The following is a 19,662-nucleotide window of genomic DNA, read 5'->3' as shown; positions in this document are numbered from 1 at the left end:
GAGAGTGTGTGAGGTCCACTGCCTAGAGCCATTGCAGCAGCACAGTGTGTGATGAAGGGGATCTATAAACTGGCCTTTCTTGCTGCACAGCTTCTGTTGCTTGAGCCCTTGGTTAAGCTCATTGCCACTGTTAAAGAACACTAACAGTTGTAAGAATGGGAGGTTTTTCAGCTGTCTTTTAAAATATTATGGATGTTTTGGGTATAAGGATAGTCCATAATTGTATCACATTTCCTTGTTGTTCTGAAAAGAGAAAAACGACTATGAACCTACAGTCTCTTTGCACAGAACTAGAGTGTTTTGTTTAGGACCATTTATACCACCTGATGTGTAGCTGGGCATAGGAGATGGGAAGCTTCCTGCACGTCCTTGGGTTCACTCAAGAACTGAAACAACTCCTGATAAGATTATTCCATCAAGCATTCCAAGTTTATCAGAAGGGTTGCCTTGTATCATAAAAACCCAACCAACCAACCAACAAGAAAACCAGGTAGAATATAGCATGCAGAAGCAGTTTTCCAGCTCCTCCCATTGCAGCACGTAAGTGACACAGTTATAGTTAACTCTGGATTATCAATCACTGTGAAACAGAATGGGAAGGTTGGACATTTGAGCAGCTTTTCCACTGTTTTTGCATTCAATGATGAGGCTCTCGGAACCAATGCTAGACATGGACATGGCAAACTACAGTGAAGTTTTAGATCCAACATATACAGCACTGGAGTTTGAAACTATGCAGATTCTGTATAATGGCAATGGTGAGTTCTTCTCTGTGATGCAAAATCAAGCCAGTTAACAGAAAAAGTGAAAATTAGTAATGCTAGAAGGTGTTAGTTAAATGTTTTATTAATGGAGCATCAGGGGGATTGTTTTCGAACTACAAATCTGATCTTTTACACTTCATCACAAACTCTAAGTTAATAACATTATAATTCTTTAACATTAAAGAAATAAAAGAGAGGTTGTATGTAATAAAGTAACTGAACTGTACTGTCACCAGTCAGTTAATCAAAGGAAGAAAATGGTGTATTCAGCAGTTGTTTTATTTACTGTAAGACAAATGAATAACTATTATTGACAGTTCGAACATCAAAGTATATTTCCTATATAACATTCAGAAGGACAGGACAAAATTATCCAGTGGCTTGTGAAAAAAAAATAGCTACTGTTTCTTGATGCCTAGTTTATAATTGCTGGTCTGATAATTTATTTATTTAAATGTTAATTTAGTCTTTCTAGGTAGGCGTATATATGAACATTTTTGAAAAAATCACTTTGACTTGCTAGAGGCTAATGTTTAGCTGAGAAAAACTATTTGTGTTTGCTTGGTGTAACACTTTAACTTTAGGTGTAATTTCTAATGCAATGAATTTTTAATAAATAGTATGGATAAGTTATGCTTGAAATAGGAAGCACACCATTTCATTCTGCCATCAAGTGCTGACCAAAGGAAAAAAAAAATGTCAGTCTGTTAAAGTGAAGAAAAGTGTAAGGCAAATTAAACTACTCTAAAATGGCTTTCCAAATGATCTAATGTACCTAAAAATTGGTTTATTGTATCATAAAATATAATTCATAGATATATTTAATGTGTATTTTTAAAAGGCAGAACAAGTATTTAGTGATTTGCAGGAAAAATACTTAGCACTTGCATTTCTACGTATTCCTGCCATTTAGAACCTAAGTTAGTTTTTATTGTTGGGTTTGAAGTTTTATCTGTATTTCTGATGCTACTTTACAGCAAGTTGAGTAAACAAAAAGGTAGATTTGGTTGTTGATTGAGGAAGGAAAAACAGAGCTTTATGCCCAAAGTGATTTTGGAGCTATCACAACTATTATGTAACTTTTAGATTATTTCTCTGCTTTCTGTTCTAATATGGGTGATTTCATTGGTCATTTTTTTTTTTTTTTGGCTGAATAGCACCCTGTCAGATCTGTTAATGTTACATATAATGGAAAAGCAGATTAGGGAGGTTATGCTGTGTTGCATTATGTGTTGGTGATATAGCTATTTAAATTATTCACTATAAGAGTTTGGTAATTATTAGTTATTAGGTGTAGCCCTTTTGTGTTTATAGTTTGCTCTGAGTTTAACCTAAGTATTTTCTTATAGAATTTATAGAAACATTTTCTTGTAGCTACAGTGCTAGTCTGGAACAGAAAGCTGCATCTTATGAACCTTCCTATGTGTCTTTTCTAGCTGTCTAAATTAATGGGAATAATTCAGAGAAGTTTCACAAGCCACATCCAGGCAGATCATGCAGTTCTGTCGAAATCAAAGAATTTTGCAAAATCAGGGCAATTTACCAGACGTTTTGTTTCAGAACAATACCAAGGAAAATAAGCATATGCTTTTATATATATACAAGTTATATTGCTATGAAATATCTCATCATTAAATTTGAATATTGCATTTAAAATTGTTCTGCTGTATCATTTTGATGCAAAATTACCAGACTCCAAAAGAAAGATTTTACATTTTTCTAGCTAAAGTAATTCTGTAACCCATTTTTAAAAATAATTTTCCAGTCATGACAAACGTAATTTTAAAATAAAACCTTTACAGAACTGAATTCTTACCTTTAAGATTTCATTTTTATTTAATCAATTTTTAACGTAATCCATATCAATTCTGTGTCTGTAAAACAGAATAAAAATGTTACTGCTCTCTTTATCTAAAGAATTCTGTTTAAACTCAAAGCTCTCCAGGACACAATGAAAATTTTATTATATATTTCTGTAATACTTTTCAGTTGGATTTAGTACAATATGAATAATAATATGTATCAATATTAACAGTTTTAGTTTTTGACCTATCCCCTGTTCATGAACTCACATACTTGACTTTTGACTGTATGTTTGACTAACTAATTAACATGGCACTCTTCTCCTGACTGAACAACTACAAATGTTTAGGGCAATTGTTGCAAACAGCTTTCATTTTGTAAATCCAGAGGCAGAACAGAAACCTTCCTTCCTTCCTTCCTATTTTGCAATTATTTCTTTGCACATGTCTGTTAAAAATTGTTACTCAAAGAAGAATAAATATGTCTGCGTTGATTTCAGGTGAATTTCTTCAGTATTATTTTCATATTTGATGACTAATTGTTAGTCACATAGCTAATATTCTCTTGTGCAAGTAAAGTCTGCACCAATGTTCTTTTGGAAATTTTTTTCAAGGAAATAACACACAGTCCTCTTAGCATGACTTTTTTTTTTCCATCAAGTATTGTGCAAATTCTTTTTAGTGTCACATATGCAAGTGTGTCTTTCTATGAAAGTTGACAGTTGTTGCCAGCTCCTATGAAACTGCAACATGAGATCTTTGCCAGCTAACTAGGCAACACTGCTTTGTGCCAAAGTTCATCTTTATGTTTGTAAGAACATATGCAATTGTGCATCCAGAGTTACATTTTAATTTTTAACCCTTTTCAGTTGGAAAGAATTTTGAATAAAATTATTTGTTGCTGTGAACTTCATAAATTCTGTTGACATCTCTATAACTTTCAAAGTGTTGATCTGGACAGATAGTAATATAGACAGAACCATATATAATCTGGTATATAAAAATACAAAAAGCTATATGAAAAGTGGCATTTAAAAGTGAAAAGGCCAGAAAAAGCCTTCATTTAAGTACAAATTGTTCATGAGGTAGTTGTTGAAAGTCTTGTCTGTAACTACCTATGTTGTTCTTCCCTCTCCTCAGACAGTTCAGGAGAATCTGTCAACATGAATGCTGCTGACAACGGGGTCAGTGGTCTCTGTGCAATATGTGGAGACCGAGCGACTGGAAAACATTATGGTGCTTCCAGCTGTGATGGATGCAAGGGATTCTTTAGACGCAGTATACGGAAAAATCATGTCTATACATGCAGGTATTTCTAAAGTTTGTCTAGAGGCACTAAATTAATGAATGCAAGCAAAAATTACATCCAGATCTTTTCAGACTTTTCAGAACTATGTGATGATGAGCGTGTGGTTTATGGTATATTCTTATGATTGGAAAAAAATGTCTTTAATTCAAGACTACTTGATATTGCACATTCCAGATACTACATTCCAGATATCTGTTGATATTGCTGATGTCATTACATCACTGAAGACCTATTGCAAAGGTGATTCTCCTGAAAAACAAACAAACAAACAAACAAACCCACCAAAACAAACATCCCCCCCCCAAAAAAACCCAAAAAACAAACAAAAACCAAACCAAAACAAACAAACAAAAAAAACAACAAGAAAACAAAACCAGGAAAAATTCTCATATTTTCAGTGGCAATGTGAAAATTATAATTCTTGTTTTCTATTTCTTTTTTTTTTCTTATGAAGTCAGTTTCTGGATAGGAAGTCTAAGATTTATGAGTCTTGTTTTAAGGGCTATGCAAGCACATCTGCACATCTTCCCACTTTGGCTGACACACTGCTCTTTTGAATGACCATTTTGCCCCCTGTCAGTCTGAATAGCAACGTGCTAATTTCCAGATGTCTCGCTGCCCGAATTATCACACTGCATGTCTGTGCACCATATTTGACGAATTGCTCTGTGCAGGCGCAAGTGCATAAAATGTCAGTTTTAAGCTGTGCACAGAATATGTGGAAAGCTCTGTGAGTTTAGACAAATCACTAAAGAAGAAAACTTTTTTTAAAGAATGGTTTATTATTGGAAATGTTGTTTGCTACACTCTTCTGTGGTTGCTTAATCCTCTTATAAGGAAATCTCTCCCTTATAAAAATACCACAGTGATATAGCATAGACATACCCCTAAAGTGGTGTGACAAGGGCTGACATAAGTAAATTCAAAAAGAGCTCTGCAAAACATAGATCTGTTTCTCCAACAAACACACAGCAAAAAGGCAGAAGCAAACAGGGAGGGAGGGGATGGCTCATATGCATTCCCCTTAGGCACACCTGTAGGTGTGCATGAGAGCTTGAGTAAGCCTTCTTGCAGCGTCACACTGTGTGCTTCCTCATGTCTTTATGTCATTGTGGTGGCAGAAAATTTTCTTCCCCTTTCCTGTTTAGATTGTCATCTGTAATGATACAGCATGTAGCTTGTTCTTTGGTATCTCCCAGAAGGAGTAAAGTTTGCCACCCAAGGGTGCTGGTTTTGCAGCTAAGGACCCCTTCATGACAGTGACTCTTGGCTTTTTCCTTGATTTTCCGTTCCTTTTTCTATTTGTAGCTCTTCTTATTTCCCCCCTCACTGCCATTTGATGCAGCCAGTTGCTGGCATATCTCACAAATACACTGAGATGTAAATGATGCACATAACTCCAAAATTTTCCACACTTGCCCATTCCAATGGATATATGTGCCTATACACACACATATATTCCTCCAACTCTTAAGACTGATTAACAAAAAATTGAAAAACCCAACGGGAGATTAAAGTCTGTGGTTGTAGATATTGTCCTGACAGGCCAGATTAGGTTTTGAGGTTTTTTGTTTGTGTTTTTGTTTTGTTTTGTTTGCCTTTTTTGTTTGTTCATTTGTTGTTTTGTTTTTCTGCACAATCAGGGTGATGCTTTATTAATGCTTTATGCATCTACCTTTTCTTGTCTCTAATAGATTCAACCGGCAATGTGTTGTTGACAAGGATAAAAGGAATCAATGCAGATATTGTCGTTTAAAAAAGTGTTTTCGAGCAGGAATGAAAAAAGAAGGTAATAGAATCATTTATTATTTGATATACAGAGAGAAATTAGTTTTAAAATGTAATAAAAATTCTACAAAGTCTCCAGCATGGAAAGACCAAATTACCACAAGAGCAGAGCAATAGTAAAAGAAAGGCAGTGGGAATATCAGAGGATTTTTGCATTGGGTTGTTGGGACTGTTGCTTCACTGGCAATTGTTGTAGAGGTGAAAGTCTTCCTGATATGGTTCAAGTAAACACTCAAAAATGGTTATTTCATCACAAACTTTGCCACCTGTTTTATTAAGAGCATGATATATCTGCCTGAAGGCCAGTCTGCAATATAAAGGTGCACAGTTCTCCTTCAGTGTAACTAGTCTATAATATTTTCAGTCTATACACAGATTTCTTAAAATAAAGGAAGCTATTTATACTCTTGTATATCTTTACTATAGTATCGCTTTGCTAGTGATTATAGGGTTTTAGTATGAGATAAAACAGATTTTCCCCTTGCAGCTGGATGGGGATATTCTAAACAGTGTTACACTCTGTATGTATGAAATAGGTTTGCTAATTCTTGTGGATCGCCTTGAACACAGTTTATCCTTTTGGAATTGAAGCCATTAAAATCAATGACGTATATATATTATCAATCTGATGTGAAGAAAAGGGAAGACCTGTGTGTCCACAAAAGCCATAAAAGTTTTGCAAAAAGCAGAGCTTCACAGACTTCTAAAACCTCAAATTAAAGAATAATTTAGCTCAGAAGGGACATCTGGAAGTTATCGATTCCAGGCCCCCATTTAAAGCGAGGCTGACTTCTACGTTCAGTCAGGTTGCCTGGGACCCTCTTCAGAGAGATTTATACCATCCCTGAGAGGGGAGATTCCGCAGTCTCTTTCAGCAACTTCTTCCAGTGCTTTACTACCCTCAGTGGAAAGAGCTTTTTCCTTACCTATAGTTGGAATGTGTCTTACTGCAATTAGGTTAGTGTCCATTGTCTCTTGTCCTTCAGTGTGCATCTGAGAAGAATCTGTCTCCATTATCTGTAAACCCCATCTCCACCTCAGACCTCTCTTTTCCCCATAAACAAAGATGCCTCTCTCTGGTTCACCTTGTGCGTTGCATCTCCATAGCCCTCCACTGGACACTACACCATTTTCCACCCACTTTCATGTACTGTGGAGCCTAAAACAGAGAAATACTCACTTCCCTCAACTGGCTAATGCAGCTTGGTGCATGTCTAGCTGACATTGCCATGAGGCATGCTGCTGACTCACGTTTGTGAAGATATATCCCACACAAAACTTTTAACATCATTTACACTGCTCTGCTTCTTCTGGTCCCACCACCTATAAAACTTTTGCTTTTCATTGCATCCAAGCCATGTTTATTCAAGACTTCCTAATGCTAAAATAATTCAAAATGCTGAACTGTAAATTTCACTAATTGTGTGTTGTTATATTCCTCTCTATGCCATCAGAGGATGTCTCATAGCATATGCATAGCATAGTCTACACGATAGTTTCTTAGCTTGGTTCTAGCAAATTGTTTCCTTCAGAGTGAAGGTAAGAAAGGATTCAGCTGCTAAAAGCTATACAAGCTCTCTTTGAGCAAATATTCCCCCTTCCCCTTGGAGTCTCTGTATAAGGCAATTTTAGCCTGAACTGACAAAAAGACTTTAGCAAGACAGAGAATCCAGTCTAATAATCCAAAATTATGCATACGCAGGAGAAAAATTAAGCATTTCCTTATGATTCTCAAAGTGCTCCACCAATGGCTTTCACTAGTGACTGTCAGAATAGCTTACTATTTTTCTAATACTTAATCGGTGCTGACCTTCTTTTAATTGTCTATATAGCACTTAAGCTGCTGAGATTCAGTTTTTTCTCCATTCTTTTAAAAAGGTTATTTTTTTTTTTCCTGTCTACAGGAACATTTACCGCTTTGTGTTTATCACTGCACAACAATTCTTACTGTGACCTTAATAAAAGGCCCATCAGTGAGTGTCCTTGGCAAAAAGTTAGTACACCTCTGGAATAAACTATGTGCATTGTTCAGATAAACCCTGAAAACTATTCAGTGTATAGAATATTTTATTTTTTTATTGAAGCCTTTGGTACTACTCCTAAATTCTGTAATGCAGATTGTTTCCCACAAAACAGCAAACGTATCTTTGGAAATAAAGCTGCTGCTCTTAAAAGATGATGAGATTCCTTGCGCAATAAAAAGATTTTGATCAGCAGAACTTTTTTTTTTTCTTTTCTCCTTGGCCTAACCTTGGACATGATCTAGGTCTCAGAAAAATCTGATTGATAGTTTTATTTTTCCTTCTTTCAGTTCAAAACTTAGCCTTGTTGCTTCATAAGCCTTGCATGTGCTGATTAAGGATTCTTTATCCAAAGCCCTTTCAACTGCTTTCTTTTGGACCCCATGAGACAAAACTTACTGGACTGAAACTTTTTTAGTGTCTTTTTTTTTTTTTACCTTAGTTAATGTTCTGCAAACTGCCTAGGAATGCAATGTCACTGAGGAGGACCATGCGATTTAAGTTTCAAAATTATCTTACTAGTGGATTTAGTTCATGATTTATTCCTGTTTCAGGTTTCTCAGAGGAGAGCAGGAGTAAGGCTTTCACACTTCCTCTGATTGAGACATTTTGTCAGTGGTGGTGCTGTACCTCTTGACCTGTTCAGCAGTCTGGAGATGTCCATTTCTACTATTATCATAAAGCCTCACTTATTAAACTGGTTAAAATAACAAAATGACAGCATGTGTTCAAGTTCAAAGGAAGAAGAGGTTTTACTGTAATACAGTCACAAAAGTGCTGATTATTCAGTATCTATGATTAGTTACACGTAGCTTTTACAGGCAAACTATATACAGATAAAGACCATAAACATGTATTGTCATCCTTCCTCATTACTCACAACTAAAAGCACAAGGTCTTTTTTGAATGTCATACTTTTTGATTATTGTAGTTATCTAGTAAAATTCTGGAATTATATTATGTGGCAATGTCTACAAGTCAATAAATTAGATTATTATTCTTTTCCAGCTGTACAAAATGAACGGGACAGGATAAGTACAAGAAGAAACACTTTTGATGGCTGCAACATTCCCTCTATTAGCACATTGTCACAAGCTGAGGCACTCTCCCGTCAGGTACTGAGATGAACCACAACATTTTTTGATTACTTTAAAACTATTTTTTCTAAGGTTAAATACTTTTCAGTTTCTTACTGAATATAATTATTGGGATTACTTTATTCTACTTCCAAAATGCACCCACCTTCTGCTTTGCAATGAAAGAAAGCATAATCTTAAAGCAAAGTCAATAAAAAAAAAATTCTATTTTGTCCAGGACAATATGTTCTAGACACCTTTCTTAATAAAGCTTTATGGCTCTGACTGCTTTTAAATCAGTTGCTGTCTCAGGGAGCTGGTGGCATCTATCTACTTTTGACGCTGGCTTTCTCATGAAACATTAGCAAAAAAATTGTCCAAAGACATTACAATCAAAGGGGTGTGGACACTCATTTCCTTACTTTCTTTTGAAAACAGTTTTTTTATTATCCTTCAACATAATAGATAAGGCAAACAGAAGAGTTCCAACTGCGGAGTCTATTCACATCTTGCTTTTAAATTTTCTTTGTCTCATCTGAACTTCATTTTCCTTTTTTTTTTCTTCCTATCCAATCAATTGCTGAATGGAACGGTCTCCAGTCCTTTTCTGCACCTCAGATAAATCATGGTCATTGATTCTGCATTCTTGCACCTCTACTAACTTACTTAGAATTTAACTGCCACCTTTATGATTTCATGCTGACTGATTTATACATCCCCAAATGTTTCATAATCTCATCCTTTATCAGCATCTCTCTTAGGGTGGAACTGCCTGTAAAGAATTGATGCAGGAATTACTGGGTGATAGTCTTTGGCACATATTGCATGTCTGGGCAGACTAGCTGAACATAATGGACCTTTCTACCTTTCATACCTATACAGCATGAAAAATATGCCTATTTTTACCTCCTTAGTAATTCTTTGAACTTGCTTATTGTGCCTTTTTTGTGTGTTACTCCCTTAATCATTTACAACTGGTATATGCAATTCAGGAATAACAGCTGTCCTAAACAGGATCACATCCTCAGCCTCTCCTGCCACAAAGTTCTTTTCAGCCTGTAGATTCCTGGCCTAAAACATCAACCTGAGTATACACACGAATTTATTCTACATATTACTTCGTATGTTGTAGTAGGAGACAATTGCTCCCACTATGCCAAGCATATGTGAAGAAACACTCTTGGCCTCAAAGAACATGAGTCACATTAACATGATAGAAAAGTTGTCTTAAAAGTCTCTTAAAAGTCTATGTTTTTCTCTTAATCTTAGTGAGTCTGTAAGATTAGTTCAGTTCAGTGGAGGGACTTGGAGGAGGTTGTGGTGTCACAAATCATTAGCTAAGTCCTCCAGCTGTGAAATGAAGAAGAAGGTGGGATGCATCCCTTTTAAAATTTTCATGTTAAAATAAAGAAAATGAATTATTTTTTTCCCTGAAGATCCTTTACAGGGGCAAATTATCCAAGTCTGATATTTCTCCTATGAACCCAGGAGAGGCTTCCTAGGTTGTATAAATATGAAAAGGGCATGCTGGACTATCATAGGAGTAAAGACGTGTCTCTGATGGTTCTCAGAACAATAGGCATACAGTGTTATATGGTCATGTTCATCAAGTTACATGTTGCACCAGGAGAGGTTTCATCTCACTATAAAAAAGAAATTTTTTACAGTGAGAACAATCAACCACTGGAACAACCTTCACAGGGCTGTGGTGGAGTCTCTGCCAATGGAGTTTTTCAAGATGTGATTGGACAGGGTGGTAGGTAACATCATCTAGTCTCCCTTTCTCACAAAAAGTTGGATGAGATGACTTTTCAAGGTCCCCTCCAACCTGGGCTGAACTATGATTCAGTGAAGTCAGCAACTCCCTTGTTGCACCCCAGAAATGAGAGGCAGGTTAAAGCAATTGAGAAACAGAAAGGAAAGTTCTCAGCCCCATATGCTTTTGAAGTGATGCAACCCTAGGCATTCATAATGAGCTCCCTGGGAGTCATCCCATGGATCCCCAGCAGAGGCTCGGCAAGTAATTTCAGCACAGAGTCTATAGATTGTCCTGTAAGACACAATTTATAAAGATGCATAGCTTTGGTTAAAAGATATAAAAGCAAGGATAATGTAGTAAGTTCATGAGTCAGAAGGTCTAATGGTTAAACAATCTGTCTGTTCTTCAGTTTCTTGAATTAACTTGTAGTTGATGCATGGTGGTACCTTTTTCTGGTAGATCAGAGTGCCTCCTGCTATCAGAACTCTCTTCTCTGTGTAGGTACTTTTGAATCATGATCAAGACTCCTCTTACTCTCCTGGAAAAAATGAAATATGTTGAATTTCTTTACTCTCTTTCTGTACTGAAGGTTTTCTGGAGTGAATTGTTCTGGTAACTTTCACCTCAATGATATTCAGTATTTCAACTATGTTTTTGTAGAACAGATGCCAGAAATGGACTCGTGATTACAGCAGGGGTTTCACAAATTCTGTGTCTACAAAGAGACAATACCTCTAACTTTTTCTTACATGATAACCTTTCAATTAGGTGTCTGAGGATTTTTCTCCTGCTTAGCTGCTGTATTTTCCTGAGAACTAATATTCAGCTGGTTAACTGCCATTTATACCTAAGATGTTTTCAGCGTTTTAGACTACTGAATTATGTAGGAAGCACTGAGCTTTAGTTCAGAAGTGCAGCTCCTTTTGGTGACCCAAGGATAATAAGGTTTCACCACAGATCTCACTGGGGGATTTAACATTGATCTGGAAGTGAAGGGGATCTGGTAGGAGTCAACCTAAATAGCATGCACCATCCTGAAATTTGTAGCTACACAGTACTGGAAGATTAAATGAATTTTTTGGGGTGGGGGGAGATAATGAAATTACAGAACTTCCCAAGTATGCTTTCTGTAATAAAAAGTAAGGTGAAAGTCAGTTTAATAGACCTTTTACAGTGGTGAGGCTTTGCAGTTGTTCTGGTGGAGTTTCTTTTTTTCTTTTTCTTTTTCTTTTTCTTTTTCTTTTTCTTTTTCTTTTTCTTTTTCTTTTTCTTTTTCTTTTTCTTTTCCTTTTTTTTCTTTTTTCTTTTTTCTTTTTATTTTTTTCTTTTTCTTTTTCTTTTTCCTTTTCCTTTTCCCTTTCCTTTTTATTTCCTTTTCCTTTTCCTTTTCCTTTTCCCTTTTCCTTTTCCTTTTTCCTTTCCCTTTTCCTTTCCCTTTTCCTTTTCCTTTTTTCTTCCCACCTTTCCTTTTCCCTTTCCTTTTCCCTATCCTTTTCCCTTTCCCTTTTCTTCTTTTGTCTTTTGCTCTGCTTATTTCTTCTACTTTCTTCTCTTTTCTTCCTTCTTCCTTCTTCTTCCTTCTTCCTTCCTCTTTCTTCTTTCTTCTTTCTTTTCTTCTTTCTTCTTTCTTCTTTCTTTCTTGTTCTTTTTTCTTCCCTGGTATAATAGCAACTATAAACTGACCTTTCCTCAGGCTTGGCTTTATCTTATGTTGTCTTTCTTGCCTGGCTTAAGAGCAAGCCTGGTTTTGTTCCTTTACTTGAAAAGTCATTAAGAATTTCAAGATTTGGCTCAGTGATTACGTGAAAGTGCCCCAGCTTCAGGCCCAGAAATATATTGCTGTCTTCTTCTTTCACAGAACACTGTTCACTGCAGGTCGTCTAATGCACACTCATATCCTTTACATTTGCTCTGAAATGTCTCAGGCCTCTGCCTATACTGCTGCTTCATCATTACAAACCATTATCCTCCAGGCACTAAAGAACCCCTGTTTTACTTTCTAAAGTTAATGATACTTATCTTTTCACTAGAAGAACATGCTACCCCTTTATCTCTCTCTTTCTTCGACCTTAATGTTACTGCATGCTCCTATGAGCTCTTTTTTTGAAATTAAGCAAATATCAACCATTTTAAAGGAAAAGCTGCCCCCTCCCCCCCTCTCGCCCCCCCCCCCCCTCCAATAATAAGGGGTTTAATATTTAAAAATAGTACTTTGGAATGAGAAGATATTGTATCAAGATAAGAATAGTGTAATTTTTAACATACTATAATACACACTGGTAATAATGATAAATAAAATTGTATCATTTATGTGCAGACTAATGGTCCGTATGGTGAAGGAATTTCTCAAGAATATGCATAATTACTACTGCGATTTTTTCTTAAATATGCTGTTAACCAGTAAAAATGCAATTATATGAAATTTAACGTTGTTAATTTTTTCTCTCACTATGGCCAGATCTCAATCTCCAGTCCTGGTGCTAGCACTGACATAAATGTTAAGAAAATTGCTAGTATTAGTGATGTCTGTGAATCTATGAAGCAACAACTTTTGGTCCTGGTGGAATGGGCTAAATATATTCCAGGCTTCTGTGAATTACCACTGGATGACCAGGTATAAGAGGAGACCAAAGAGAGAACTTCAATTACTGCCCTGTTATTTCTGTGATATTTAAGTGTTATGATAAAACACTCCTTTTTTTTTTCCTGATGAAATAGAGCTGGAACATATGAAAATTTTTTAAAGTTTAGAAATAGCACCACCACAAAAAAAATAGAGGAAGTTTATAAGGCTCTAGCACATTAAATAAAAAGAAGCGGCAAACCAGTATGTGTTCCAGTGTTTTGTGTTTCTATGTTCTTTTGGAAGCAGAGATACCAAGCTGCATACAAAAATGAAAAAAAATATTATAAAAAAACCCCATTTTTTTCCTGATCTTGCACAGTATTTATTAAATGTTCACCTTTCCTTATAATATGGTTTAAGACAGCCTGGTTTTTTTCATTTGAAGCAGGTCTTCTGTACTTGCAAAAACAAAAAGCCATTAAAATCTCTAGCAAATGCCATACATACTATTATCAATCCATAGCAAATAATCTTTCATATAACACAATATACTAAAACTATGTTGTATATAATGAGTGTGGCAGAAAATGCATCAAATCTTGAAAATGTTTAAGGGTTTTTATGACAGAGGTCTGATCTATCATCACATCTCAGAAACAGTGTCTCCACGTTGTGGTAAGCAGTTCTCTCGCCGGCCACCTGGGCAGGAGATTAATTCATGTCTCAGGATCACTTGATTCCAGTCCACTGAAATCTGATTCAGCTTCAAAACGACCCTGTGAAGTGTGAGGAGTAATTCCTCCTTTTTGCCTCTTCAGTTTCTTAGTCTTTAACAAAATCCTGCAAGGAAGGTTAGATCATCCTTGGGTTTGAGACTGAGCTCATTCCCTTTTATACTCTTCCTCAGGAATACGGAGGTGTTTCAGGCCACAGGAAACCCCCCAAAATAGTAGCTTAATTATGTCTTTGCAGATCCACAGAATATGATATGTATGCACAAGCTCAACATACTGGAATAAGTTAAAAATCTGTTCTTGTGAAAGAAGGAGAATTTTAAATGCATTGGTTACACAAGGGAAACAAAAGCAAGCAAAAATATTTCTGTTTTTACTGTTAACATGAAAGAAAAGAGAAGGGATCAGACTTCATTAAAAAGTTCCTGTCTGTATTAAAAATCTCAGCTTACAAAGATAGGCTGAAAACACTGCTGCTGTGCAGCTTGAAGAGTACCTTTTGGGAAATACTCCAGAACCTTAAGTATCTTAGAAGAGTATTTACAAAGGTATTGGGAGTTAAAACAAATGACACTTTTGCATCTGTGATAGCCTCTTTGTAAGGGGAATTGTGCATTTAGTTATAAAATAGACCATCTGGTTTTGAACAAATGATTCCTGATCTGGGAATCAGCCTGATTTACAAACCATAGAGCAGACCAGAGTAGATAAGTTAACTCTACTGAGAATGTGAAAAGTCTTAACAATTAAGTATTCCTAGGTGCTGTGTACCTTTACATAACTCATTAAGTATTGGTTTGGATTTGGAAGAAACTAATTACTTGCCAAGAGAGGAGTTCCTTGAGGAAATAGAGGCCAGCACTGAAGGTTGAAGCAGACATTAAAAACAAACAAAGTAAATAGATGACAAAGAGTGGATTAAATACCACATTTTTAAGTGCCTTCCTGGTATGAATCAGTTTTCCTCTTTGTTGACAGTAGTGGATATTTTAGCATATCTGGCTTTGTTGGGGAAAAAGCTCTTTTAAGTGCCACCTAACTAACACAAGGGAATAGGCACTAGGAAAAACATTCAAGTATTTATTGACAAGTAGTTTGCAGACCCACATGTTTAAAAGCTAGACCAAATGCTAGAAGTGACAGAGGACAATTTAATTATAGTGTGCTGTTAATACAGTGCTAAGGTTTTTACATCCACTTTACATTTTACATTAGAATATTAACAGTCTTAAACTTGTACCTATAGCTGAATACGCTCATAGTAATATGCAACCTCATTTATTTTGTCTTTATTGGAACTTAGTGCTTTATCTTCTAATGAGTCTACTGTTTTCCTCCTGAGGTTGCCCTCCTAAGAGCACATGCTGGGGAACACCTGTTGCTCGGAGCAGCAAAACGATCCATGGCATATAAGGACATTTTACTTTTAGGTAAATATTGGTTTTGTTTTAATTAATAATGATGATGCTACAGTACATTAGCAACCATATAATCACTTAAGTGTGGCAACTGTTCTGGCACAATCAAAGCAATGTATTCTGTGAATGCCAAGTAGCTATTAATGACATAATGTCATGTGCCTTGTTCCAGCAAAAGCAGGTGGACAGTTTTGTGTGAGTTAATACAGCTAAAGGTTTATTTGATACCAGAAACTGCAACTTAAGGGAAATTCTGGCAGATTGTCTCTTTACGTTAGTGTCCTCTCTGCACTTTTGTCCATAAAAAACCAGAACAAAACAACAACAAAAAAAACCCATATAAAACCTTTGCTTAAGAGAGGAACAGCCATCCTCTGGCAAGTAGACTTGTTTCAGCCTTCATGAAAAACATTTATCTGGATCTTTCCCAAGAGCCCTTCAGAAATAGTCAGATAAGAACCTACAGGGTAGAAAATTAGACAGCCTGTTCCCTGCAACCCACTTTCCCGAGTCCTCTCGCTACTGCCTTCACAGTCACCATGTGGCCATCCTGTAAACAGCCTGCCTGTTGTATGCTGCTCTGTGGGACATGGGTGCATTCATGGCACAGCGAGGAGTTACACCCATATAAGCATATTCTTGGTCATTTGAAATGTCTCCTTCACTGGGTTGTATAAAAAGAGCATGACTTTAGGGAAGGGGACATCATCGTGTGGTGGAAGCACATCTCCTCTCTGTTCACACGAGAGAGGCACAGTAATATGTGTGCCTGTGTTAATAGTGATGTGATGAGGCATTTGTTAGTGTTGGTTGACACAGTTCTCTGCCCGTCTGAAGTGCAGCCTGCCAAAAACAGTCTCATTAAACATGTGCAGCACTTGGGCTGTTTTGTGAGAAAATGTATATGTCTTCTTGGACAGTATTTTTGAAGTGAGGCAAGACTATGCAGAATATAGACTCAGACTAGGTTCTTTGCTGGTTGTGTGGTATGAGGTGGTTTTCTGCTACTTGTTCTACTTCCTCTTTGGGCCTTCCTTTACATAGCTCTTAATCAGCTTCAATTTATTTTTACACATATGGTAACATTAAAGGGACAGGAAGGGCTTGTTCTGGAGATATTACTCTAATCAATCCTTTCAAATTAAAGACTATAAAAAATTACATTGATAACATAGTTCTTTAGATACAGTTTTACTGACAAAATTAGCAGAAATAAAAAGCAATATTTATATCATTATTTGGATTAGAAGGTAATAAGGGCAAATAGTGAGAAAATAATAAGCAGAAAATTATAGTCAACATCGCCATCATCAGCATATATACTGAAAGAAGAAACAGTTTGAGGCTCCAAGGCTTATTTTTGATATTTGGAGGTACATATCTGTAGAGCTTATGAGTCATTTTGGTATGGATGTCTTGTGATATAATCATCAGCTTTTATTTCAAAAACTGGTTGATGGCTTCTGGAAGCTCTGTGGCTTTCCCACTTTTCTCAGCACTTAAATCAAATGGTTTCTGGACAGAAGGTAAATTAAGATACCATGATGGAGACTTCCCCAAAATGAAAATTTTAAATTAAAAGAGCAGGGAAAATTCATTCTTCACTGAAAATATTAAGGTGCTTCTAAATTTTATTAGGAATAGCACAAGCATCTGTTAGAAATATTCCTGGTGCCTCCTCTGGAAGAAGGCTTCTTTGTCCATTGACAAACACTGATCATTCAGCTTCAGATTTATTATTTTAATGGGGAAACATGAAATTTTAAGATCAGTGTATCATTATATTCAGTTATTATGTAAAGATAAAGGTCTTCTTGCTCCATGCTTCTGGATTCAAACATGGACCTCAGTCTTGTGGACTAATCAGCAGCTGCATGTGTTGGTGTATTTACATGCACAGATTATGTAATGGGTGACAGCTGTATTTCACACATATACGTTACCTGCAAAGAGCAGTTTTGCATGATACAAAGAAGAGTTATTAATTTAAAAAAATTTAACAATTTGGTTAGGCAGAATAAAAGGTGCTGTTGAATATGGACTACATCTAGTATGTTACATCAAAGTCTTTATATAAATCCATATGTTGGTATTCTCTCTCTCCAAGGCAACAATTACATAATCCATCGCAACAGTACTGAAGTAGAGATCAGCCGGGTGGCAAATCGGATTCTAGATGAACTAGTTCGACCCTTCCAGGAAATTCAAATAGATGACAATGAGTACGCTTGCTTGAAAGCAATTGTGTTTTTTGATCCAGGTACCTTTTTGAAAATATCTCTCAGAATTATTGTGCACATTATTATACTGAAAGTAATTTTTTGTTGATGTTGCACCTGCTCACGTTATCTAGCTGGATGGAAAAGAATAAAATGAAAAAAAGGCACTCCTCCCAAATCATAATCTGCCTTGACTTTAAGTTTTTTCATTTTTTAAGATGCAAAGGGTCTGAGTAATCCAATGAAGATTAAGAACATGCGGTTCCAAGTCCAAATCAGTTTAGAGGATTATATTAATGACCGTCAGTATGACTCCCGAGGAAGATTTGGAGAACTTCTGCTTCTACTGCCTACACTCCAGAGCATCACTTGGCAAATGATTGAGCAAATACAATTGATTAAATTGTTTGGAATTGTTAAAATTGACAGTTTGCTTCAGGAAATGTTACTGGGAGGTAAGCTAACAACTTTTAAAATTTACCATGTTATATTATGTCAACTTTAGCATACTGGGATGTTGAGACAATCATGACGTAAGCAAGCACTTTGACCGCTGCTTTGCTGGCTGAGTTTTGAGTCATATGATTGTTAGCTAAAGCCTTCTTGTCTTGGCCGCTCGTTTAGTCACAGTCTTACAACCTCAGATTGTGCTGTGTACTTCTCAGTCATTGCTGGATATCTAGTCATACGACTCTCTAGGCAGATGGAAGAATCCTTACAAATATTTAATGAAATCCACTCTTAATGCAGTCAAAACAGTGAAAATAAACACAGTACTTAATATGGTTGAAGTCTGGTTAAATTGTTTAATGAATACCCAGAGACAATTTTTCAAATTGCCAATCAAAATATTTGTTCTTTGGAAATGTAATTATTGCAATATAACTCACTGGCAACAACATGCTCTTTTAAATTGATATGTGCTTGTGTTCTTTTTGCAGGTACTTCTAATGATGCCAGTCATCTGCATCATCCAGTACATCCTCACTTAGCCCAAGATCCATTAACTGGCCAAACTATCCTCATAAGTTCAATGTCTGCTCCTGTACATACAGAACAGATTTGTAAGTAATTACAAGTTAACCTTCTGTCATAACATTTCAGTGTTACAGTTAAAAATATTGATTAGAATGGTGGCCTGTCAGTGCTCATAGAGTTATTTCATCATAATTCTTAAATGAAAATAATTGTGCATTAAAAAATTAAGTATATAAACAATCTTAAGTAAGCAACTTTGACCTGAATTTAATCTGATTTTTAAAATTCAGCACTATTCTGATATATCATTGGTTTCACATGCACAATTTTTAAAATACTAAAAAATCTGATAAATAAAATATCCTATTTACCTAGCATACCAAATGTAACAGAACTTCCTTTTGGGACAGTAGTAGGTATATATGTATGCAGAATAGGTTGGAATATAAAAATATGTAATTCTTTCTATATTCTTTTTCAGCAACTCCAGAAACCCCATTACCTTCCCCTCCTCAAGGCTCTGGGCAAGAATACAAAACACTTACAAATCAGGCTTCAGTAATTGCACAACAATCTATTTTGAAACAAAAACCATTGTGATAATGTTTGTCTATTTTGCCCTCCCTTCCTTCCTTCCTTCCTTCCTTCCTTCCTTCCTTCCTTCCTTCCCTCCTTCCCTCCTTCCCTCCTTCCTTCCCTCCTTCCTTCCTTCCCTCCTTCCTTCCTTCCTTCCTTCCTTCCTTCCTTCCTTCCTTCCTTCCTTCCTTCCTTCCTTCTCTCACTCCCTTCCTTCCTTCTCTCACTCCCTTCCTCATTCCTTTTTATGCACTAGATAAACTGGTAGGACACTTGCACATTTAAAATCTCAGGATGATAAAGGAAATTATTTCCGCAGCAGCCACTACTGTGGGTGTTTCTTAAAACACCTCATGATTTGGAAAGTAATACTCACTGTTCTGACTGCCATGTACAACTCTAACTGTGGACACTGCAGTCCGACAAATATGTATAGAGGTTGATATTATTTTTAGTTCTTTTAACTGCACAGATTAATTTTTTATTTTCTGTTTTAGTTTTTGTCTTAATATTATTGTTCTAGTCGTGTATATATTAATAATTTTTTCATTGTGACGGAACCTGTTAGTGCTTGTTTAGCTGTGAATTGTAGACATTGAAACCAGGTTAATCAAACAAAAGCCAAGATTCCTTAAATGGTAAAGCAGAAGGC

At 36.1% G+C, this 19,662-nt stretch overlaps 1 protein-coding gene across 1 annotated transcript; it reads left to right on the top strand.

The window, feature by feature from the left end:
• Nucleotides 1–640: 640 nt before the first annotated feature.
• Nucleotides 641–19,034, top strand: HNF4G (hepatocyte nuclear factor 4 gamma; the record flags this gene model as incomplete). The annotated part of the gene is made up of 10 exons (XM_080340458.1): nt 641–758; nt 3,707–3,875; nt 5,570–5,664; nt 8,693–8,799; nt 12,978–13,133; nt 15,162–15,249; nt 17,345–17,497; nt 17,675–17,911; nt 18,398–18,520; nt 18,916–19,034. The coding sequence occupies 10 exons, from the start codon at nt 641–643 to the stop codon at nt 19,032–19,034; spliced, it is 1,365 nt and encodes a 454-aa protein (XP_080196584.1).
• Between the last annotated feature and the right edge of the window lie 628 nt (nt 19,035–19,662).

This window comes from Nesoenas mayeri (genome assembly GCF_963082525.1).
Source record: "Nesoenas mayeri genome assembly, chromosome: 2".
Lineage (NCBI taxonomy): Eukaryota > Metazoa > Chordata > Aves > Columbiformes > Columbidae > Nesoenas > Nesoenas mayeri.
Note: the sequence above shows the minus strand (reverse complement) of the source record. Positions and strands in the feature narration are given on the sequence as shown.